Below are 19,670 nucleotides of genomic sequence, written 5' to 3' on the forward strand. Positions count from 1 at the left end.
ATGAATACTAGTTATGAAGCCTAGGGAGTATAATGTGCAGGGCAGTGGACAGAGGTGAGGTTCTGTAAGTCCACCTCGCTAGATGACACAGGGGCATATGTGAGGCAGGAGCTTCTCGTGGTTTAAACTTGCTCCTGAGAGCAACTGTGAGGCGTGGAGAGATTGGACCCAGAGCGGACCAGGGCTCCTAGAGCGCCGCCTCCTGGAAAACATCCCCGTGTGGTGCCTTGTGATCAGGACCCCAAGGCATTATTAGCTGGAGATACCGAGTCTCTCAGGGAGTAGGCGCAGAGTGCCCACAGACACTCCTGGCGTTTGTGAACAACTGTCTTACCTGGAAAGACTCCAAAAACCTGCCCGGCCCCGGGTACGCGCCAACCAGCTCGGGTGTGCGGCCGCCCCGGAAGTGACGCGCTGCCCCGCTGGCCGTGCGGAAGTGGAGATGGCGGAGCTGTACGTGAAGCCGGGTGAGCGCGGCCGGCGGATAGGGGCGCTGAGTCCTCTTCCTCTACTCAGGCTGGTGGTGGTTACTGTGCGGGGTGCGGACCTTCCGTCTCCCCCGGGCTCGCTTCACACGTCCTCTACCCTCCGCAGGCAATAAGGATCGCGGCTGGAACGACCCGCCCCAGTTCTCCTACGGGCTGCAGACCCAGGCTGGTGGACCCAAGCGCACGTCGCTCACCAAAAGGGTCGCTGCCCCCCAGGATGGATCCCCTAGAGGTGCGAGGGAGCCTTGTGCGCGGAGACCGGTCGGGAATGGGTGGTGCCAGGGATAAGCCTGTCCCGAGGGTCCTTTCTGCTCCTTCGAGGACTCCCTGAGAGAGGTTAGAGTCCCAGAAAGGGGCTCACAGCAGGCTCTTTTCCGACCCCCTTCTCTACTGCTCACGTACGTTGGTTTCAAAAGAATCTGTGCTTTCATCCTAGGTGATCTCGTCCAGATCTATGGTTTTTAATATAGTTTTTATTCTCAAATTATTTTCAAATTTATTTCCAACCTGGATCTCTTCCCAGAACTCCATAGTAGTATATCCATTTGTTTGCATCTTCACTTGGCTATATAATAAGCATCTCAGACTTAACGTGTTATTCATTTATTTCATTCAATCAGCCTTATCTCTGGAGCACGTACTATGAGCCAGGTACTGTTTGAGGGTGAACTAGACAGCAGTGAACAAGACAAGAGGTTTCTGTTTTTGTGGAGTCCACACTCTAGCTTTGGAGATAGACAAATGAAATAGTGGTAACGGCTCTGCAGAGAAATAAAACAGGGTGATGTGAGAGTGACTAGGTAAGTTAAGTGTCTGAGGGGCTGATATTTAAGTTGAAGTCTGAGTGGTGATTAAAACCTATCCAAGCAAAGATCAGGCCCAAGAGCATTCCAGGCACTGGAAACAGCTAGTGCAAGGGCCTTAAGAACAAGTTTGGCAAATTCAAAGACTGAAGGAATACCTAGTGGCTAGAGCACAGTGGGCTAGGGATAGCAATTAAGATCTGAGGAGTAGGGGCCGGGCAGTGATGTAGTGGTTAAGTTCGTATGCTCTGCTTTGGTGTCCCAGGGTTCGAGTGTTTGGATCTCTGGTGTGGACCTACACACTGCTCATCAAGCCATGCTGTGGCAGCATCCCACATACAAAATAGAGGAAGATTGGCACAGATGTTAGCTCAGGTCCAATCTTCCTCCCCAAAAAAACCTGAGATGTAGACGGGTACCAGATCATAGTGGATTTTGTAAACCAGGGTAAGGAGTTTGTATTTTCATCTATGTAAAATTTAAAGTAGAGCAGGGCTGCCTCTCCCCTTGAGTGTTTCTTATGCCAATAGGTAAGCCCAGAGAAAGGGGCTCAGATTTAGCTCTTTCAGCTCCCCTCTATTATCCACCTGTAACACTGGAGAGGAATGATATAAGCCAGGGTTTTTTAACCTTGGCACTGTTGACATTTTGGGCCAGATAATTCTTTGTTGTAAGGGACTATCCTGTACATTGTAGGATGTTTGCAGTATCTCTGGCCTCTACCCACTAGACACCAGCAGCACCCACCCAGTTGTGACAGCCAAAAGTGTCTCCAGACATTTGTTCTTGGGGCAAAATCTCCCCAGGTTGAGAAACACTGACTGAAGTACATCTTTAAAAAGATCACTCTCTTTGCTCTGTGGAAAACAGATTTTAGGAAAGCAGTGGAAAGACAAATTAAGAGGCTATTATGGTAACATAGGCAGGATTTAATGATGTTTTGGGCAAGGCTGGAAGTACTAGAGATGGTAGGAATTGGACGGCTATGGTATATGTTATGGAGAAAGTCAGTAGGAATGAGTAGATAGGAGGTGCGGGAAAGAAGAATCAATGTAACTTACATTTTTTGCTTGAGGAACTGGCTGGTATCGTTATTAATTTGGGAAAACTAGGCGATAGAGGTTTTACGGGGAGGAGAAAAGCAAGCTTTCTGTCTTGGCCATGTTAAATTTGGGCTGATATTTTGGGGAGAGGTCTAGGCCAGAATTACAGAAACAAGTCACCATCATATGGATGGTATTTGATGTCATGGGCTTGAATAAATTCGGTTACCTGAGGAAGAGTGTGTGGATAGAGGCCTAAAGAGGAATCAAGACAGAAACCTAAAGCTCTCTAGCATTTCAAGGTTGAGTAGAGAAGCAATTAGCAAAAGAGACTGAGAAACAGCCAAAGAAATAAGAAGAAAAGTAAAATTTACTGTGGGAGAGAGTAAAATCTTGGCTTAACCACGATGCATGCTCCTGAGAGGTCAAGTAAGAGAGAGAAAGAGGACCACCAGATTTGACAAACATAGTGATCACTGGTGACCCTAACAAAAGCAGTCTGTGGAGTGATGAGAGCAGAAACCCAGTTGGAATGGGCTGAAGAAAGAATGTGAAAAGTAGTAGAGTGCCTGTAGACAGCTCATTCAAGAAATTCTGCTGTGAAGCAGAGATGAGAAATGGGATAGTGCCTGAAGATGGAGTGTGAGGTAAGGGGAGGGTTTTTCTTCTTAAGATAGTACACTAGAGTGTTTGTATGCTGATGGGATGCTTCAGTAGAGGGAGAACTGATGGTGCGTGCAGGAGAAAAGGGATAACTGCAGGTGGGAAGCCTAGAGAAGGCAAGAGAGGCTGGGACGCAGAGTATAGCTAGAGAGATGACCTGCGATAGGAGCAGGAACCTTTCATCTATTAGAGGAAGAAGGATAGTGGCCACAGATGCAGGTGGGGTAGTAGAATTGGTGGAGAGACTTCCTGTTTAATGATCTCTATTTTCTTAGTGAAATATGAGGCAGGGTCAGAAGTAGAGCCAGTGGGGAAAGGAAAAGGAGGAGAAGGCAGAAAAGTTTAGAGATTAGTTGTGAAAATAGTTGTTCTGAATAGTATAAAAAGGAGGCAAAGTGTAGGATTTTCAGGCAATGTTGGATACCTTTTAAAATCTGTAGCCATGAATGTGTAACTCATCAGCATGGTTCTGTTTTTCCTCCCAACAAGTAAGGTAAGTTGGGTTTACCAGGGGAGTGAGACAGCAGCAGGGTCTAGTGAGGTGAGAGTGTTTAACTGAGCTGGAAGGGTAGGAGGGGGTGGTCAGATTTTGAAGATGGTACACTGTTGTTGAGAAGTAGGCAGAGGGGAAGGGGAGACTGAGGTAGGGTGGAAAGAATGATTGGAGGTGAGGAGGTCAAGAAACTGAGAGGCCAAATTATCAGAAGAATTAGTGGATGTTGATGCCTAAAGGTAAATTCTCTTCTCCTTCAGTCTTCTCTTTTCCCATAGTGGTTCCACCATCCCATTACTAAAGTCAGAAACCAAGAGTCATCCTTGACTCCTCTCTCCCTCGCCCCCAATCCATCAAGTCTTGTTGCTACCTCCTCCTAAATAAATCTCAGAATACTCCATTTCCCCTTGTCTACTCTTTCACTCTAGTCCATGCCAGCATTCTTTTTTCCTAGACTACTCCCATTAACCTCCCAACTGTTGTCCCTGCCTCCACTCTTGACCTATTCTCATCAATTTTTTCTCAGACTACAGAGCGAATGTCTTAAAAAACAAGTCTAGTCATATCATCTCCTGCTTTTATAAACATGTAGTGGCTTCCTGTTACCATTAGGCTCAAGACCAAGTTCCTCCAAAGCTCTGCAAGGTCTGGACCCACTGCTTACCTCTCCCAGGGACGGCTCACACTACTTTCTTCAGTATTAATAATTTCCAGCCACACAGGCCTTGTTTCTGTTCCTTGAACAAGTCAGGACTTTTCCTGACTCTTGGGCATTGCCCTTACCTTTATGTATTACACAGTTCCTTCAACTCTTCATGGCTGCATCTATCTCATCCATTAGTTCTTAACTTTGTGAGCACTTTTTGCTATACACTAATCTAGCAGCTGTACCTATATTCTTACTTAATCATCCTGCAACCATATGAAATAAGTGCTACAACTATAATATCTCCATTTTACAGAAGAGGAACCCAAGCTCAGAGGTTAAAAGTAACTTGCCAAACGTCACATAGTGGGTGAGCTAGGATAAACTTAGATGTCACCTCAGAAAGCCTTCCTTGAACACTCAGCCTAGGTAGGTCCTTCTACTGTTCCTCTTTATTACATCATCCATTTTATTTCTTTATAGCATGCAATATAATTTGGTAATTTTCTTGTGTTTTTTCCTTTCCCTAGAATTTAAGCTCTCTGAGGTCAGGAACCTAACTACTACTCTCTCTCTGAAGCCGTGCACACTATCTGGCACATAGTAGGGACTTTATAAATATATATTTTTGAATGAATGAGTTGTCCCAGAGAGTAGCCTTCCTTAGAAGGGATGAAGTTAGAGTTGAGCTTCTTACCTATTTAAGCCATGTTTGCTTGATCCTACTTTACCTTTTCAGTCCCCATCTCAGAGACTTCTCCTGGGGCCCCCCCAGTGGGGCCTCCACCTCTTTCAAGTAAGGCTTCCAGGCCCCCACCTGTTGGGAGTTCTCCTGCCTGCAGTGTGGAGCCCACAAATTTCCCAGTTATTGAATGTGAGACTCTGCTAGAAGATGTGCTGAAACCTTTGGAAGAGGCATTGGACGATTGCCGTGGCCACACAAAGGTAAGCCCTGGCATATCAGTGGAGTGATGGGGAGGGCTCCCATCGACAGCCAGATGCAGGTATGGCTCCCAAAGATAGACCCTCTGACCCTATGGGCAATGGCTCTTAACCCTTTCTGAGTTATGGACCCCTTCAAGAATCTGCTAAGGACTTCCCAGAAATGTGAACACAGGATTTCAGGAAGGTTCATGTGACTTCTGAAGACCAGTCAGTAGAAGAGGCTTGTAGGAACAAGAGTTGAATTTAACTCCCGTTAGTGATAACAGCCTGATTCGTACGTCTAGGACCTCCAGACCATTCAGAGCAGACCCTGCTGATTTTGTGCTCAAGGAGGGAAAGGGAAACCCCCTTTTTCTATCTGTAGTGTTTCGTAAGTTCTCTGGAGGCAAAGGATCTGAGGAATCTTAAAGGAAAGTAGCATAGTAATTTTTACTGCTTTGGTCCTTAGTTTACTTATTTGTAAAGCAGCACTACAGAATAAGTATCTGAGGGTCTGAGAAACTCCAGAAGTTTTAAAACTCTAGCCATATATGCATTTTTCTTGGGAGGAGATCCAAAGATTTCATCACATTCTCAGTAGGGCCTCTAACCTTTGGGTAAAGAACCAGAACTCTTAAGATGAAGTGTAAAGTTCCTGGGGCAGAGAGAAAGCAGGTGCTTCCTATGTGGTGCTGCCTTTCCCCTCCCCGTTGGGCTGGCAGCACTGACTTGGAGGGGAATTCTGTCCCTTAGAAGCAGGTATGTGATGACATCAGCCGACGCCTGGCTCTGCTGCAGGAACAGTGGGCTGGAGGGAAGCTGTCAACGCCTGTAAAGAAGAGGATGGCTCTGCTGGTGCAAGGTAGGAGTAGATCCCTTGGTATAGCGTAAGTCCCTCATCCTGCCTTGGTTGGCTGAGCTGGAATAGGTGCTGAGATTTTGACTGGTTGGGAAGGAAGGAGTGGGAGCTATGTCTTTTGCCCCAGGCTTGCTTGCTCAGCCTCTCTCTCCTCAGAGCTTTCAAGCCACCGTTGGGATGCAGCGGATGACATCCACCGCTCACTCATGGTTGACCATGTGACTGAGGTCAGTCAGTGGATGGTGGGAGTTAAAAGATTAATTGCGGAAAAGAGGAGCCTGTCTTCAGAGGAGACCAGTGAAGAGAAATCTACAGCCACAGCTGAGGAGCACCAGACCGTACCAGGCATCCACAGGCTCCATAATCCTGTGGGTTCCCCAGACTCACCTCAAACCATCTCCTAGGCCTTCTCTCCTAGGCCTGAGGCCTTCTCTAATTTGGCTCCCTCTTACCACTTTGGAGACTGTCTGCCCCATTGGGGTCCTTGGCTTGACCCACTTCTGGGGGAAGAGGTCCCACGTGGGCCATAGGGAGGTCACTTGTTACCCAGAACGTATGCATTTTAATAAAAATATCTCAATGGTGGGCCCTGGGTAGGAGAAGTGGGCCCTTCATATGCCAGACTGGTCCCCTCTGATGTCCCTGACTGCCTTCCTCCCCGTGCACCCTACCAACCTCTGTTCTTCCTCCATTCATCATTAATGGCCTTGCTAGGTATGACCAGATTACTCCCTGCCACTTTCCCCATAATTAGACTGAATGCACATCCCTTGCTGGGCTGAGTAGCCCTATCTTTGGATGATTTCATTCAGCATGAGAACAGAGGCTCAAATAGCATGGGGAGATTTTTCCCTCAAGAAAGGGAGACTTGCCCTATTTGCATATACCTTGAGGTATGCAAGTGCTCAGAGATTAGAACATAGCTGTATAAACTGAAGAAGAAAATGACTAGATTGCTGAGATGTGGGGTTGTGACATTTTTCCCCCTTGGGGGGTGGGCAGTGGCAAATAGGATCATGACTTTTTATCTGACTCACCAGCTAAGCTGTTGCTTCATTTTGGGCCTCAGATTGAACCCTAAGGGGCTTCTTTCTAACCCTTTGAGAAAACAGAGCCAGGTGAAAGGGGCCAGGGAGATTTGTTACCATGCTGGGAGAAGGGAGGGTACAGGTTTTCAGTGTTAGAATAAGAGGATTGGTACTTATAGGTGGGAGGCAGAAAAGCATGAGGAGAGACCAGAGAAGGCTAAAGACTAGGGCAGCGTCTCTCTTTTCCTGCTTTGGAATAGATAGGGAGGGACTGCTGGAGAGGCCCGATTCTAGGAGGGCTACTTCCTGAAAGGGCTGAACCTTGGCAGGGGTTAGGCAACTGCTGTTTATGGTTTGGTGGCTCCTGTAGCCTGCCCCCATAGTCTGCCTCAGGCTCTAATTGCTACTGGAAATAGGCCCAGTGGGAGCTGGGAAGGGACCTCTGATCCTAACGAGGTCTGCTGGGGCCCTCGGCTCTGTGGGTGAGATAGGAAGATAAGCATTGAGGAGAACACCAAAGCCAAGGCATTTCTCTGAATGTTTACTAAGCAGTCAGAAAGTGACATACTCCATCCCGCAGTCCCAGCCTCAGCCCCTAAGCATGGAGGGCTGGGGGTTGGGAGAAGTGCCTACAGACCAAAGAGAAAGTCGAGTTATGGGCTTGGCAAGTTGCCCACTCCTATCCCTGGTCTAGCTGCCTCAGAACTAAGGGAGGCCCAGAACCAACAAGTCATTCCCTTCCAGATTAGATGAGGCCAGCTGGCCTTTGGATACCCCAGTAAGAGGTGGTGGCAGCAGCGGCATGAGGGATTCCTCTAACTCCACACACACGGTCATCTGCACTGGATTAGATGTCCATTTCAAATTGTGCGTCATCTGGAGAGAGAAAAGGCAGGAGGACTGGTTGCTGGGTTGAGGGTCTGCAGGCTCGGCGTCAGTGCAGAACCCCTCTTGGAACTGAACCCCCACTCTACTTAACCAGGGCATTTGGGCTCAGTCATTCCCTAATTTTAGATCCTGCTTTCCTTACCGGGTATCTCTTCCTCTGTCTCCTTCTGCTCCTTCAGCTCCTCCAGCTTGGAGGGTGGGGCTGTTGGAGGAGTTGTGACCCCGGGAATCTGAGGGAGGCAGCAGGGGGGCGTCCGGGCAATGGGTGAGTTCTTGCACTCCAGCAGGAACTTTCGGTCGTAGATGATCCTGGTGCCTGTCAATGGGTAGGGCTAGGTAAGAGGCAGGAGCCTGGGTGCGGAGCTGTCTGGGGCCCCAGGCACAGGCCTTTTAGGGACCTGCAGGTTACATTTCTCTGTGTTTTAAAAGGCTACTGCTCTGCAGCCCAGCCAGAATCTTAGCTGACTAGCTTTCATGGCATTTAAAGACTTCCAGGCCTAACCAAGTTATTGCTAAGCTCCATAAAGCAAGGGGGGTCATCTCAGCTGGTCGAGGCAGGGGCTTTTGGTTTAGGGAGCTTCAGGTTTTGGCTCTAGGAGGAGCTCAAGTACTTCAGGCTGCTCCTGTCTGGCTCTGGTTTGCTTTGGTTCACATTGCTGTGGAGGGGCCTAGCCCTCCAGCCTCAGTTGGATCAGGAAGCCAAATAGTAGATATGAAGGCATTTCACCCAGTACTGCCACCTGGGCTCTGATACCCTGCAGAGAAGAGCTGTGTTCCTCTGGACACCTACTTTCCTGGTGAAGCACAGGGACATACTGTTCTTAACCTGACTCCGAGGAAGACTCAGCCTAGCCTAGAGGAACTTGGCCTCAATTGTGTCCTCAAGGGCCCTGCCCTGTTCTGGCCCCTCTCACCCTCCACGTGGCAGGAAGCCCTGGGTCGGTAGCCTAGCAGCTCATGATCCTAGGCTGCTCGCCCAAGCAAACAGCTGCCAGCTAGCTACAGATATCCAAAGCCACTGCCCCCAATTGCTCTCCCGCTCTGGCCGCTTTGCAAGACCTGGTGCTCCCTGCTGAGGCCATGTTCAGCTGGGCCCTCGGCTTCCATCCCCAAGCAGCAAAGTCAGGAGGGGTAGATGAGCAAGGCGCCCAAAACCCTGGCCACAGTGAGGATTTCAGCCCAGAGTCATCCGGAAACTAGGCTCAAGGCCGTGTTGCATCACTTAGAGGTTTTAGGGAACTGGGCTTTGTCTCCAAATATTCCCCTGCTGTCCCCAAAGCTACAGACTGCAAAAGAACCAGCAGACGAGTCCAAGACCCGCACCTCCCCACCCCCGCCCCACGACAGCACGCAGGCGCAGGCCTGCTTGCAGCCTGCGACCCTGGCCCAGCCCAGCCCGCTGACCTCCCGGGGTAGTGGCGTATAGCGTGCCCCCCGGCGTGGTGCTGTAGCAGTCGGGCAGCCGGTCCCTGCCCTCGGGGATCGGGCAGCTCGCCGATGTGGACATAACGAGCCGGGTGAACAGCACGGCGGGCAGGCGGCTGGTGCTGAGAACACGGAGCGCAGCTGAGTCTGAGACGGACTCAGTCGGCCACGTGCGGCCGCAGCAACACCACCAGAACGACGTCACGCCCGGGGCGGGCCACCTGCCATCACCCAATCCGACGGCCCCGCCCTACTCGCAAGCGAGCAAGCCACCGGCTCCGCGAAAGTTGGAAGGAGTCCCAGGCCCCGCACCGGCCTCCAGTTCCTCCTGGCAAAAACATTGGCCAGCCTGCCTTTGTGTGCTGCCACCGCCCAGCTATTTACTATTTACTGTTTACAGCCGGGCACTGTGGACAGGTAAGGCACAGCACACGTTACTGCCATGTATTAATTCACTCATTCCTCTGAACAGTTTTGGACAGCAAAGCACTGTTATTAGCCACGATTTACAGGTGAGGAAACTAAAGTTCAGAGAGGTTAAGTCACTGGTTCAAAGTCACATATCTTGTGATAGGGGTAGCTGGGATTCAGACCTGAGTATATGTGATTCCAGAGCCTGTGCCCTTCAGCACAGCGGTATACTGCTTCCCATTACTCAATTACAGTACGGGGTGAAAAGAGCCTTGATGGCCTGGTGCACAGCACGAAGGGGAAGTTCAGGGAGGAGGTGGGCTTTCTGGAAGAAGTGATACCTGGACTGATTGGAGGATGAATAAAAGTTGGGGGACAGGAGAGACCTGTTCTTTCATCTCTCCGCCACAGCTAACTAACTTAAGGAAACTAAGGAAGGGCGGGGGGCTGGTGAGGAGGGCTTGGTCTTTAGCCCTCTGGAAGGAAGATCAGAGAGAGTCTGGCCTTGGAAGATTTTCTGATATAGGCACAATGATATGAAAGAAGCCAGGAGAGAGATGGTGAGAAAGTAAGTACTAAGTCTAGTATCTATATACATTAAAAATCTCCACTTGATCCAGTTGTCCTCTGGCTTCTTCAATATCAGTATACTCCTACCAAGCCACCCCCCAAACCCCTGGCCAAATTAAGTACAGACCAGCTGACTTCATGCATTTATCAATATTACATCAGCTCTGGCTTCATCAGATTTTCCCTTAGCTGATTTCTTCACTCATAAAAAAAAAAAGATTGTATTTTATAAGTCAGTGCTTCTCAAACTTTAACATGCACATGAATCACCTGGAGGTCTTGTTAAAATGAGGATTCTGATAGAGTACGTCTGGGGTAGGACCTGAGATTCTGGGTTTTTAATAAGATCCCAGGGCTGGCCCCGTGGTCGAGTGGTTAAGTTCGTGCGCTCCACTGCAGGTGGCCCAGTGTTTTGTCGGTTTGAATCCTGGGCACGCACATGGCACTGCTCATCAAACCACGATGAGGCAGCATCCCACATGCCACAACTAGAAGGACCCACAACGAAGAATATACAACTATGTACCGGGGGGCTTTGGGGAGAAAAAGGAAAAAAATAAAATCTTTAAAAAAAAGATCCCAGGTGATGCAGACCCTTAGGTCTGCAGGTCCTTAGAATCACACTTCAGGTAGCAAGGATATGTATATTTTATTGTTCCAAAAAGGTTTTTGAGCCTCTTACAAAGTGGTGTATGCCTAAATGAAGTGTTTTAGCAGTGCTGGAGGGTAAGGCTTGGGAGAAGATTGTGGGGAGCCATCTATGACAACTCAGCTTTAAAGCAAGGTAAGTACTCTGGTATGGGGTGTGGGAGACGGGGTTGAGGACAGGGAGACTGAAGGTGAAGACTCCAGCCTAATGAAATGGAGTGGGTAAAAGGGCACTGACTGTGAGGAAGGAGTGAAATGGAGGGGATCCAGATACACAGAGGAGGAAGGATAAGGTGATTAAGGGTGGGGTGACAGAGAGGGAGATAAGCTAGGATAATTCCCAATCTTCTAACCTAAGAGTCATGGTAGCTAGTAGTACCACCTAATATAGGGAAAACAAGAAGAGGGGCATATCTTATATTGGGGATTTTATAATGTGTGTGGAACGCTCAAATGGAGAAGCACAGTAAGGAGCTGGATATACTGGTCTGAAGCTCAGAGCGAGAACTGTGGGCTAGCGATTCAGACTTGGGTGGAATGAAATCCAAGAGCGTGGGATGCAATCACCTGGGGAGAAGATACAGTGTAAGAGGAGGCCTGGCCACAACAACATTTATTTAAGGGGTACTGAAGGAAGAGGATTCACCAAGAGAGACTAAGAAGGATCAATCAGAGTAGGAGAATTAGGAGAGAAGTGTCAAAGGTTTTCAAGAAGGATCAGTGTGGAAACGAGGTCTCCTTTCTACTAATCTCTACTACAGAACAACAGCAGCAATTATTACTGCTGTAAGACTACTGATGGAAGCTTACTTCTCTTGAGATGCTGTGTGCTCTAAGGGCTGGGGAACTAGAGAACAGGTAGTTGGCTTTAGAGAGAAAGCCAGATTCATCATCTGTGCAATCTGGATAAAGGACCAAGGGTTTAAATCTAATTACCCGTTAGAGTACGGGAGCTTTAAAAAAAATAGCTATGCCCAGGCCTCACCCCCAAGAGATCTGATGAAACTTATAGGGAATATCAGGTCTCTGCTACTAGGCAAATTCCTTTGGACTCACATCAGTACCATCAAGATAAAACAGGAGGTGAAAAGTAATCACAAAATAGGTTTGCAATCTGATCATTGTTTTCCAAATTAGTTCTTAAAGCCCAGGCTCCTCTCCTTCATTAGAGGTGGCCTTAACACTTAAGTTTTGGATACATTTTTTTTTTTGAGGAAGATTAGCCCTGAGCTAACTGCTGCCAATCCTCCTCTGTTTGTTGAGGAAGGCTGGCCCTGAGCTAACATCCATGCCCATCTTCCTCTACTTTATACGTGGGATGCCTACCACAGCATGGCTTGCCAAGCGGTGCCATGTCCACACCCAGGATCCGAACTGGCGAACCCTGGGCCGCCGAAGCGGAATGTGCACACTTAACTGCTGCGCCACCGGGCCAGCCCCAAGTTTTGGATGCTTAATATTAACTTTCTCTCACTCTTTTCCTATAGGAGAAAGTGAAGGTGAAGGAACCTGCCTGTTGGCAAATGATGACAAATCTTTGAGGAGGAATAGAAAAATGCAGCGTTAGCAGAATCCCTCATCCCAAGACAGGGTCCACTGGGAAGACGTCACGACCAACCATACTTCTTGGCAGAAAAGATCTAGAGCTAGTTAGAGAACAAGATGTTCAGAAGCTGTTTCTTACAGGCTTGTTTGCCTCTTCCTGGGTTTACAATATGGTCCAAAGGTCTTAAACAGTGTAAAACAACCACATATACCAAATACTCCTGTCTATTTGGCTAGAAACTGTAATATGACTAGCCTTTCCCTTTCTACAAGTTGCCTCAAACTGAGGATAGCCCCTCATGCACTAATTTTGAGATTGGGAGGAGGATTTGGCCAGAATCTATAAGAACGGATGGAAACTGTAGTTCCAAGTCCTGAAATTTCTTACCTCTGGTTAGGAGAGGCCACCATTGGCTGTCCAACTCTCTTCTTCGGTCTGGTTAGCTGAGGTGATGGGATTTCCCCTTTGAGGGCAGAGACTGAAGAAAGCAGACTGGCCTATAAAAAGGCAAGTCAGCACACTGTAGCCACAATAGATTTAAAGGGTCTTAAAACATCAATAATTTTATTGGTGGTAAAATTTTATTACATTGAACACTACTTAAAAAACTGGGTCCAGAAACCTTGATGATATAGTTTTATTCCTTAAAAGAGCTGTTATTCTCATGGGGTTTGATCTATGCCTCAGCAGGATGTTTCTTAATAACTGGAGGGCTCACTATGTGCAAGTTTTCTTCTGCCTCCGCTAAAATCTCAAAATCAATACTGGCTCCCACAAGAGCAGATTTTATTCCATGTGAGAACCAATGGTAGGGGCTCTTAAACCTCAGCAATGTAAACGTTCTATTGGCTTCCAGTATTCCCATACCATATATTCTCATTCACAAGAAAAAGAAGAAAATCTGTGTTAGAACTAGAGACTCTTTTGAGTTCATTTACGTTCAGTTTCATTTTCAGATGAGGAAAGTGAAGCCCAGAAGTGAGAAATGACTTGCCTAAGGTCATATAGCTGCAAGTGGCAGAAATGAAAATAGAATTTAGGTTTCTGACTCTTGTTCCACTGTACCCATGCTGCCTCCCCCCACAAATCCCTTATATATTTTGAAAGTAATTAAGTTCTTACCTGAGCTAGGTTTAATCCAAGGTTCAGGTTGGTAAAATAGCAGTTAAGTAATGCCAGGAAGAGGCAAGACAGAGGAAAAAGATTACAGCAGGCAAAATGGGGTGGGAGGAGGCTACTGGGATCCAAATAGAAAGAAAAGAAGGCAGTGCTGGTAAGAGGGCAAGGAGGAGGGTATCCTAAATAACTACTACCAACTGCCCAGTTCCTGTTTTTCTTCCTAATCCTCCTAGGGGTTTCTCATAATTCCTCTTCACATGGGTTCTAGTTCCGGACCTGAGAAAATTTCTCATTCTGTTGTCCTGAAGGTGCAGAAGCCAGGGTTAAGGGCTCCTCTAGATAATTCAAATGTAGATAGTTAAGACAGAACAAAACTCACCTTTCTGTCCCACTGATTAATTTGCTTAATATTATTTCTTACTAGTCTATGTTTCACCAAGAGTAGTTTCATTCATTTCACTAATATTAGGTGATATTTTTTGTTAGTGGTAGGTGGAAACAGCAAGATATGTAGGTGATCCAAGGGGACTTTTGTCCCCCTCAAGGTAAGGGGGTCTTTTGAGAATACTTCATGTGGTTATCAAGCACTACAAAGGCAGTAGTTTCAATACCCATGATACTTTCCAAATCCATTCAAAATAAAAAATAAGAAATGAGCTTAAAGGAGCTCTCTCATGTAAGATGATATGAAAGACAAAAGAACCAGGTATGACTAACACAGAACAAACATGGTGTGTCTCATCTAGTAGTGGTTCTAGGAGCCAGGCACAGAAGATTAAAAACTCCTGTTGGTATGAGAATAGAAGAGTGCTGCGTGTATGGTTCTGTCCCAAGTTACTATTTTTCTGTGCATCCTTCTTTGCCTTGATATGTGTTTTGGCTTCTCAGCCTCAAACATTTTCTTGTTTTCTATTTTAGACTGCCTATACATAAGACCAGAAAATTCAGCCCTATTAAAACACGAACAAGTTGATGACTGTTCTTTTCAGTGGGTTAGTTTTTCATTCTCTATTGCATCAGATTCTTGGCATAGCCTATAGTTTGGTCAAAGCAATCCATTCCAGTGTTCTTGTATTTAGCTTGTTAAACATATTGGCTCTTCCTACTTGGGGCTGTGGAACTAAGCCCAGAATTAGTCACATATTTATAAACATTACTCAACTGATTCAGCAATACAACAGAATTACAAGAGTCACTCCCACCCCCTCCTATGTTTCAACCCAAATAAAACTTAAAACACCTATAACCAAATAAATCTTTAGATAAAAAAATCAAGAAGTACAAAAGGAACCTGAAATTGATGATTTGGGTGTCCCTAAGTTTGTTCAGTGTCATCTGGTTGAAATCTTAGTGTTCTTGACATACTCATGATCCATAAAGAGCCAAACTTATCAGTGGCCTATCTGCTAAAGTCAGATAAGAGACATTGTAGGAGCTTGAAACTTTCTCACTTATAAGATGATATGGAAGAGAACAAGAGAACACAGAATGTTTAACACAGAATAAATAGATAACTAGTCTTAAAAGTGCTTTTTCAAGGCAGTCTAAGAATGGACTCTAAAGTGTAAAACGTGAGAAGCCTGTTACAAATATAGCATTAACAACCTGGTTCAATATGATTGTGGATTGGGTGGTAACTGCATGACCACTGAAAGGATCACACCCCACTTCTAAACACTGTTCATCTTTTTATTGAATATTCTGGTAAATATTTCACATTAATACAGGCTACATTAAGTAGAGCCACTATATGACAAGAAATTTACTCAACGTTTTCCTTTTAAGTATGTAAACAATTGTACATGTATTTACCACCCTAAAAGGTAATCATCTAATTCTCTTCTGCATACAAATAGCATTCAGTACGTTTAGCCAAAAGCACTAAGTTCAAAATGGCTAAACTAACCAGAGAACATAATTCAGGTGGATAGGAAATCACTTTGTTCTTACACAATGGGCAATCAAATTTCCACTGCTAAAGCCTCAGAGAAAATTTCTTAGGCACATTAAAAAAAAAAAATCCCCAGGGTTCTTCCAAGGTCATAGGTTTCTCAAACAAGGCTAAAGAGTAAGACCTTCTAACTTAGTTGACATATTTGAGATGCATGTTTCCAATATGAGGTGCCCACGTGCCAGGCCAAATCTGAAAAGGGGGAGGAAAAATTGGAATTTCTAATTAGGAATCTTTAGACATTTACAAAATGAATATATAAATGCAATGGCAATTCACTGTTTCTGCCTAGGAGGAATACACATACATGAAATAAAATGTTTAGTAGCATCATCTTGATATTGAAAAACTTAATTTGGATCAAGGTGGTCATATGGCATAACTTTTGATATTCAGAATTTGTATTACCCAAAGAATTAAAAGAAAGACATGACAAATCCGAAAAATAAAAGAGCATTAAGTCCATTTTACCTGCTGGGCATCAGTGCATTCAGTTGAATTTTGAATAACTTTTATCATAGGGTTCCAAGCAGGATCTGGATTGTGAAGTCCATTAAACAGAGGGCCCCCCGGAACATCAGCAAGCTGAGGATGAGAGGGTATTATGGTGCCTCCATACATGGAAATTGGCAGACCCTAAAATAGCAGAAAGAAAGGTTTAATCATGAAGTCATTATAAATGATGATTTCATAATACCATCTTAGAGGATCCTCTAAGTACAGCGCTGTAGTGTTGACACACCTAAAGTGGTTATCTGCATCAGTAACACTTTTCAACGAGAAGAGAAAAAAACAAATCCAATATCAAATCATCAGGAAATTTCCCATATTTGACGAACACATACAATATCCTCAACTTTATTTTAGTTTCACGAATAAGCTTGTGCTAAGAAAAGGGGAACTTTACATGATTGCTTGCAGCCATAATCTGGCTTTACAGCAGCCAGGAAGCTCTCAGAGCAGATAAGAGGGCATTGGGGAGCTCACAGTCAGCTTTTGAGAGGGGCAGAAGCCTCCCTCAAAGCTGTGGTAGCAAAACGCAAAGCAGCAAACCCCAAATCTCTCAGGTTTTTTTGGGAGGATGGAGGCATCTTCAGGATAGTTTGAGGACAAACTACTTTAGACAACATAACCCACTCTTGAAATTAGGCAAAAGATCTCAGTAACACCAAAAGGGAGAATCATTTTAATACAAACTATTCCTTAACATCTGATTACATTGGCTGGCAAAGTGTTAAACAAGTTACAATGATGTTTGTCAACTCACTTTAGAAAAATCCACAAAACTGCTTGCCATAGGCTGATGAAAAATGTTAGAGGGGGCTACCATTCCAGAATCATCTCTCTCCATTGGTTGATGCTGGGAGAATGTACTTGGATCTGATAATTGTTGATGCATTGGATGGTTCCCTATCACAGACTGTGACCAACCTGATAAGCCTTCTGGAAAGAAGAATTGAGAACAGAGTTTGATATTTATTTGGATAAGATAACAAAACATTTCCACTTGATCTTTTTCATACTGAATTTTACCAAAATCATTCCTCTGAAGAGCTCAGGGCATGTTCATGACGATCTTTGTACACCAAAGGAAAAAAAAAAAAAAACCAAGCTCCTGGAAAACTGGGTGAAATTCTCTGAATACCCCAGACATTCTCCCTTGTCCTTCAAAAGATTCAGTGCTCCCTTAAAGAACTCAAATGACTATCCCATTCTACACTGAAAAGCTTAAGAGGGAAAGGGAGCATGCTTTGAATCTTCTACTTCTTATCAACTCTATATTTATTTTATATTTATATTTTTTATTTATTTATATATTTTATATTTATATCAACTCTATATTGATATTATATTTTATATATGTGTTATTCTTATACATATTACATATATTATTACATATAACCCAAACTAACATTCTAGACTCTGAGACTGGATTGAATTCTTCAAAGGTATACACAGCCCTACTTATTGTTAAGTGTAAGAACTAATCTGTTTTGTTTTGTTTTTAAGGAACTAAGTGTTAAGGCAAAATCCCACAACTTACTTGAGATATCCCTCCAAACAGAGCAAGGTAACTATACCTGACATAGCATTGACACCAAATGACCAGATTCCACTGTGTCCAACAGGAGCGACAAAACTAGTCCCCACAGGGGCTTGTGTGATGGACCCTCCTTGCCGAATCCGAGCTAGTCTCTCTGTTCCAATGGGGGGAGGTATCTTTCGATCCTGACTGGCACTGCCTCCTTTTGGTTGGCCCAATGTTGGTGGGGCAGAAGTGGCTGAAAGAGGTGAAGATGATCCCGAAGAAACAGATGGAATAGGAGAGTCACCTGGTGGCAAAATATTTCTCTATTGTTTTATTACATATAAAAACTAATTATAAGATGAGAAACCTTGTTGGAAAGATCTATTCCACAACATAGGTTCTATAAAGAAAAATTTATCAGATCACTCAAATGAAAATATGTAAGTTCTATAAACTTTATCCTATACTACTTCTGCCTATAGTAAGTACAAACAAGTAGTCTAAAAAAACTTCCAGTCTGAACTGAACAAGGCCAGAAAGTAAGAAGGTGGTATTTATTCTTACTCTAGATCTAAATAATCTCAAAACATACATTGTCACGTTTTAAGTTAACTTAAATGTGGCAATGTTTGCGCGGTACCTAGCATATTGTCTGGAAAACAGCTGGTATCCCTTTATACTTATAAGTTGTTTTCTTTTTTCTCTTTCTATAGCCTATAGCCCCTTTTCTCCATAAGGAATAAAGATTAAATGTTTGCAAAGCATCACAGGATTCAATTCACAGCTCTGTTTCTTAATGAGACTCTACTCAGGTAATATGAGTAGTTTTCCTTGTCAAAAGGGCCAATACTCACTGACTACCTCATGATGCTCACTAAAAAAATCAAATCCTGTTCAAGTCCTGTTAGAACTTCATCTGTTCTAAATATTGAAATAAATAAGTCAGAACAAAGGAATACTTTTACTTATAAATGGCAATCATACAGTTTCCTAAAATGTAAAAATAAATGAAGAATCATACCAAACTGAACACACATAAATTTAACTTCTTTTCAGACTTATGAAAATTTTTCACAATACTGCCGCCAAAGGGTTCTTTTATAAAACTATCTGTAGTACCTCTTTTCTTCATCCAAGTCCTAGGAAACATTTCTGGCTTGGAAGAATAGTTTGACCCTTCTCAAGTTTTCTATCCTACAAATTACTGAGAATTTTGACATGACTGCAATACAAACCTTGGGTATCTGCATACCATTTAGATTACTAAAGTTACAATATAGTGTTCCCTGAAACAAATGGTTTAATAACTTATTCAAGACTCTTTGAGAAGAGTTCCTCAAGGATTCCTACATGAGTTTGAAGCGCTTGTCCAAGGATGGGGAGAAAAATGTTGTCTGTTGAAACTAGGAGTTCCAACAGGAGCTGGCCCTTGCAGGAAAACCCGTGTTCCTGTTATGCCGGAAAAACTTGTCAGAGGAGCAGAAGAGGAAGATGGGGAGCTGCCAGATGGGTCAATAGATGGTAACCCTGAAAAAAACAGGTCCAAGACATCCAATTAGCCAAGGCTTTAAAAGTGAAAGTTCAAGGTTTACTTAATTCCTTTTTAAAAAAGGGGAAAGCATGCAGTTTATTTTGTAGATTACAGCAAAAAGAATCCATTTATGTGATACTGTATGGCCCAAACCAATTTTTCCCCTGCAGTCCGGAAGCATATACCAAACAGAACTAGATATAGAAAAGTGAGCCCAATCTTTAAGAATGGCAGTCACTTGGAGTATGTTCTGGATAAATCTCAAAGTTTTCACTGGAGGGACATGAAATGAGAGTATGTTGTGACTAAGTGGTACCCATCAATAACTTCTGATTTCCCTTTTCTGGAAAATCTCAAAGTACAGCTGTCTATCTCCATAACTACAGCCATTTCCTATGGAAGATGAATAACAAAACCTACAATGTTTCCTTCCTAACAAGGAGGAAAAGCATACTATTAAACTAAAGATAATTTCAATATTCCATCTGATAAAAAAAAATCAACAAGAGTTGCAGACTATATCAAAGTTTCTATCTAGTTTGTATGTCTGAATTTAGCAGTCTTCTCAAATTGCATTGCTTTCTCTGGAGACTGTATTAGGGAAA

General features: G+C 44.5%; 3 protein-coding genes across 12 annotated transcripts in view; 1 reads left to right on the top strand and 2 right to left on the bottom strand.

Annotated features, from left to right (window-relative positions):
* The first annotated feature begins 283 nt into the window (after positions 1-283).
* Positions 284-6,540, top strand: SRA1 (steroid receptor RNA activator 1). Its single transcript, XM_014829625.3, has 5 exons — positions 284-467; positions 595-720; positions 4,876-5,081; positions 5,814-5,922; positions 6,076-6,540. Exons 1-5 carry the CDS (start codon positions 443-445, stop codon positions 6,321-6,323), a joined length of 714 nt encoding a protein of 237 aa, XP_014685111.2. The 5' UTR covers positions 284-442; the 3' UTR covers positions 6,324-6,540.
* ANKHD1 (ankyrin repeat and KH domain containing 1) overlaps positions 1,083-19,670 on the bottom strand; it is a 128,871-nt gene continuing 110,283 nt past the window's right edge. For 3 of the 10 annotated variants that reach the window (XM_070518122.1, XM_070518118.1, XM_014829627.3), the window contains 5 exons: positions 18,885-19,061; positions 17,587-17,787; positions 16,773-16,948; positions 15,977-16,141; positions 15,223-15,697 (listed from right to left, as the gene is read on the bottom strand). In XM_070518122.1, coding sequence (XP_070374223.1) covers positions 15,638-15,697; positions 15,977-16,141; positions 16,773-16,948; positions 17,587-17,787; positions 18,885-19,061 — 779 coding nt within the window. In that variant the 3' untranslated portion in view covers positions 15,223-15,637. Of the gene's footprint in view, positions 1,250-12,822; positions 12,933-15,222; positions 15,698-15,976; positions 16,142-16,772; positions 16,949-17,586; positions 17,839-18,884; positions 19,062-19,670 lie in introns of those variants that run through there. The other 7 variants (XM_070518121.1, XM_014829626.3, XM_070518120.1 and 4 more) reach the window with 6 other exon arrangements.
* Positions 7,468-9,500, bottom strand: EIF4EBP3 (eukaryotic translation initiation factor 4E binding protein 3). The gene is made up of 3 exons (XM_014829636.3): positions 9,240-9,500; positions 7,978-8,151; positions 7,468-7,823 (listed from the first exon to the last, which is right to left on the bottom strand). The coding sequence occupies exons 1-3, from the start codon at positions 9,340-9,342 to the stop codon at positions 7,795-7,797; spliced, it is 306 nt and encodes a 101-aa protein (XP_014685122.1). The 5' UTR covers positions 9,343-9,500; the 3' UTR covers positions 7,468-7,794.

This window comes from Equus asinus, chromosome 9, assembly GCF_041296235.1.
Source record: "Equus asinus isolate D_3611 breed Donkey chromosome 9, EquAss-T2T_v2, whole genome shotgun sequence".
In the NCBI taxonomy this organism is placed as follows: Eukaryota; Metazoa; Chordata; class Mammalia; order Perissodactyla; family Equidae; genus Equus; species Equus asinus.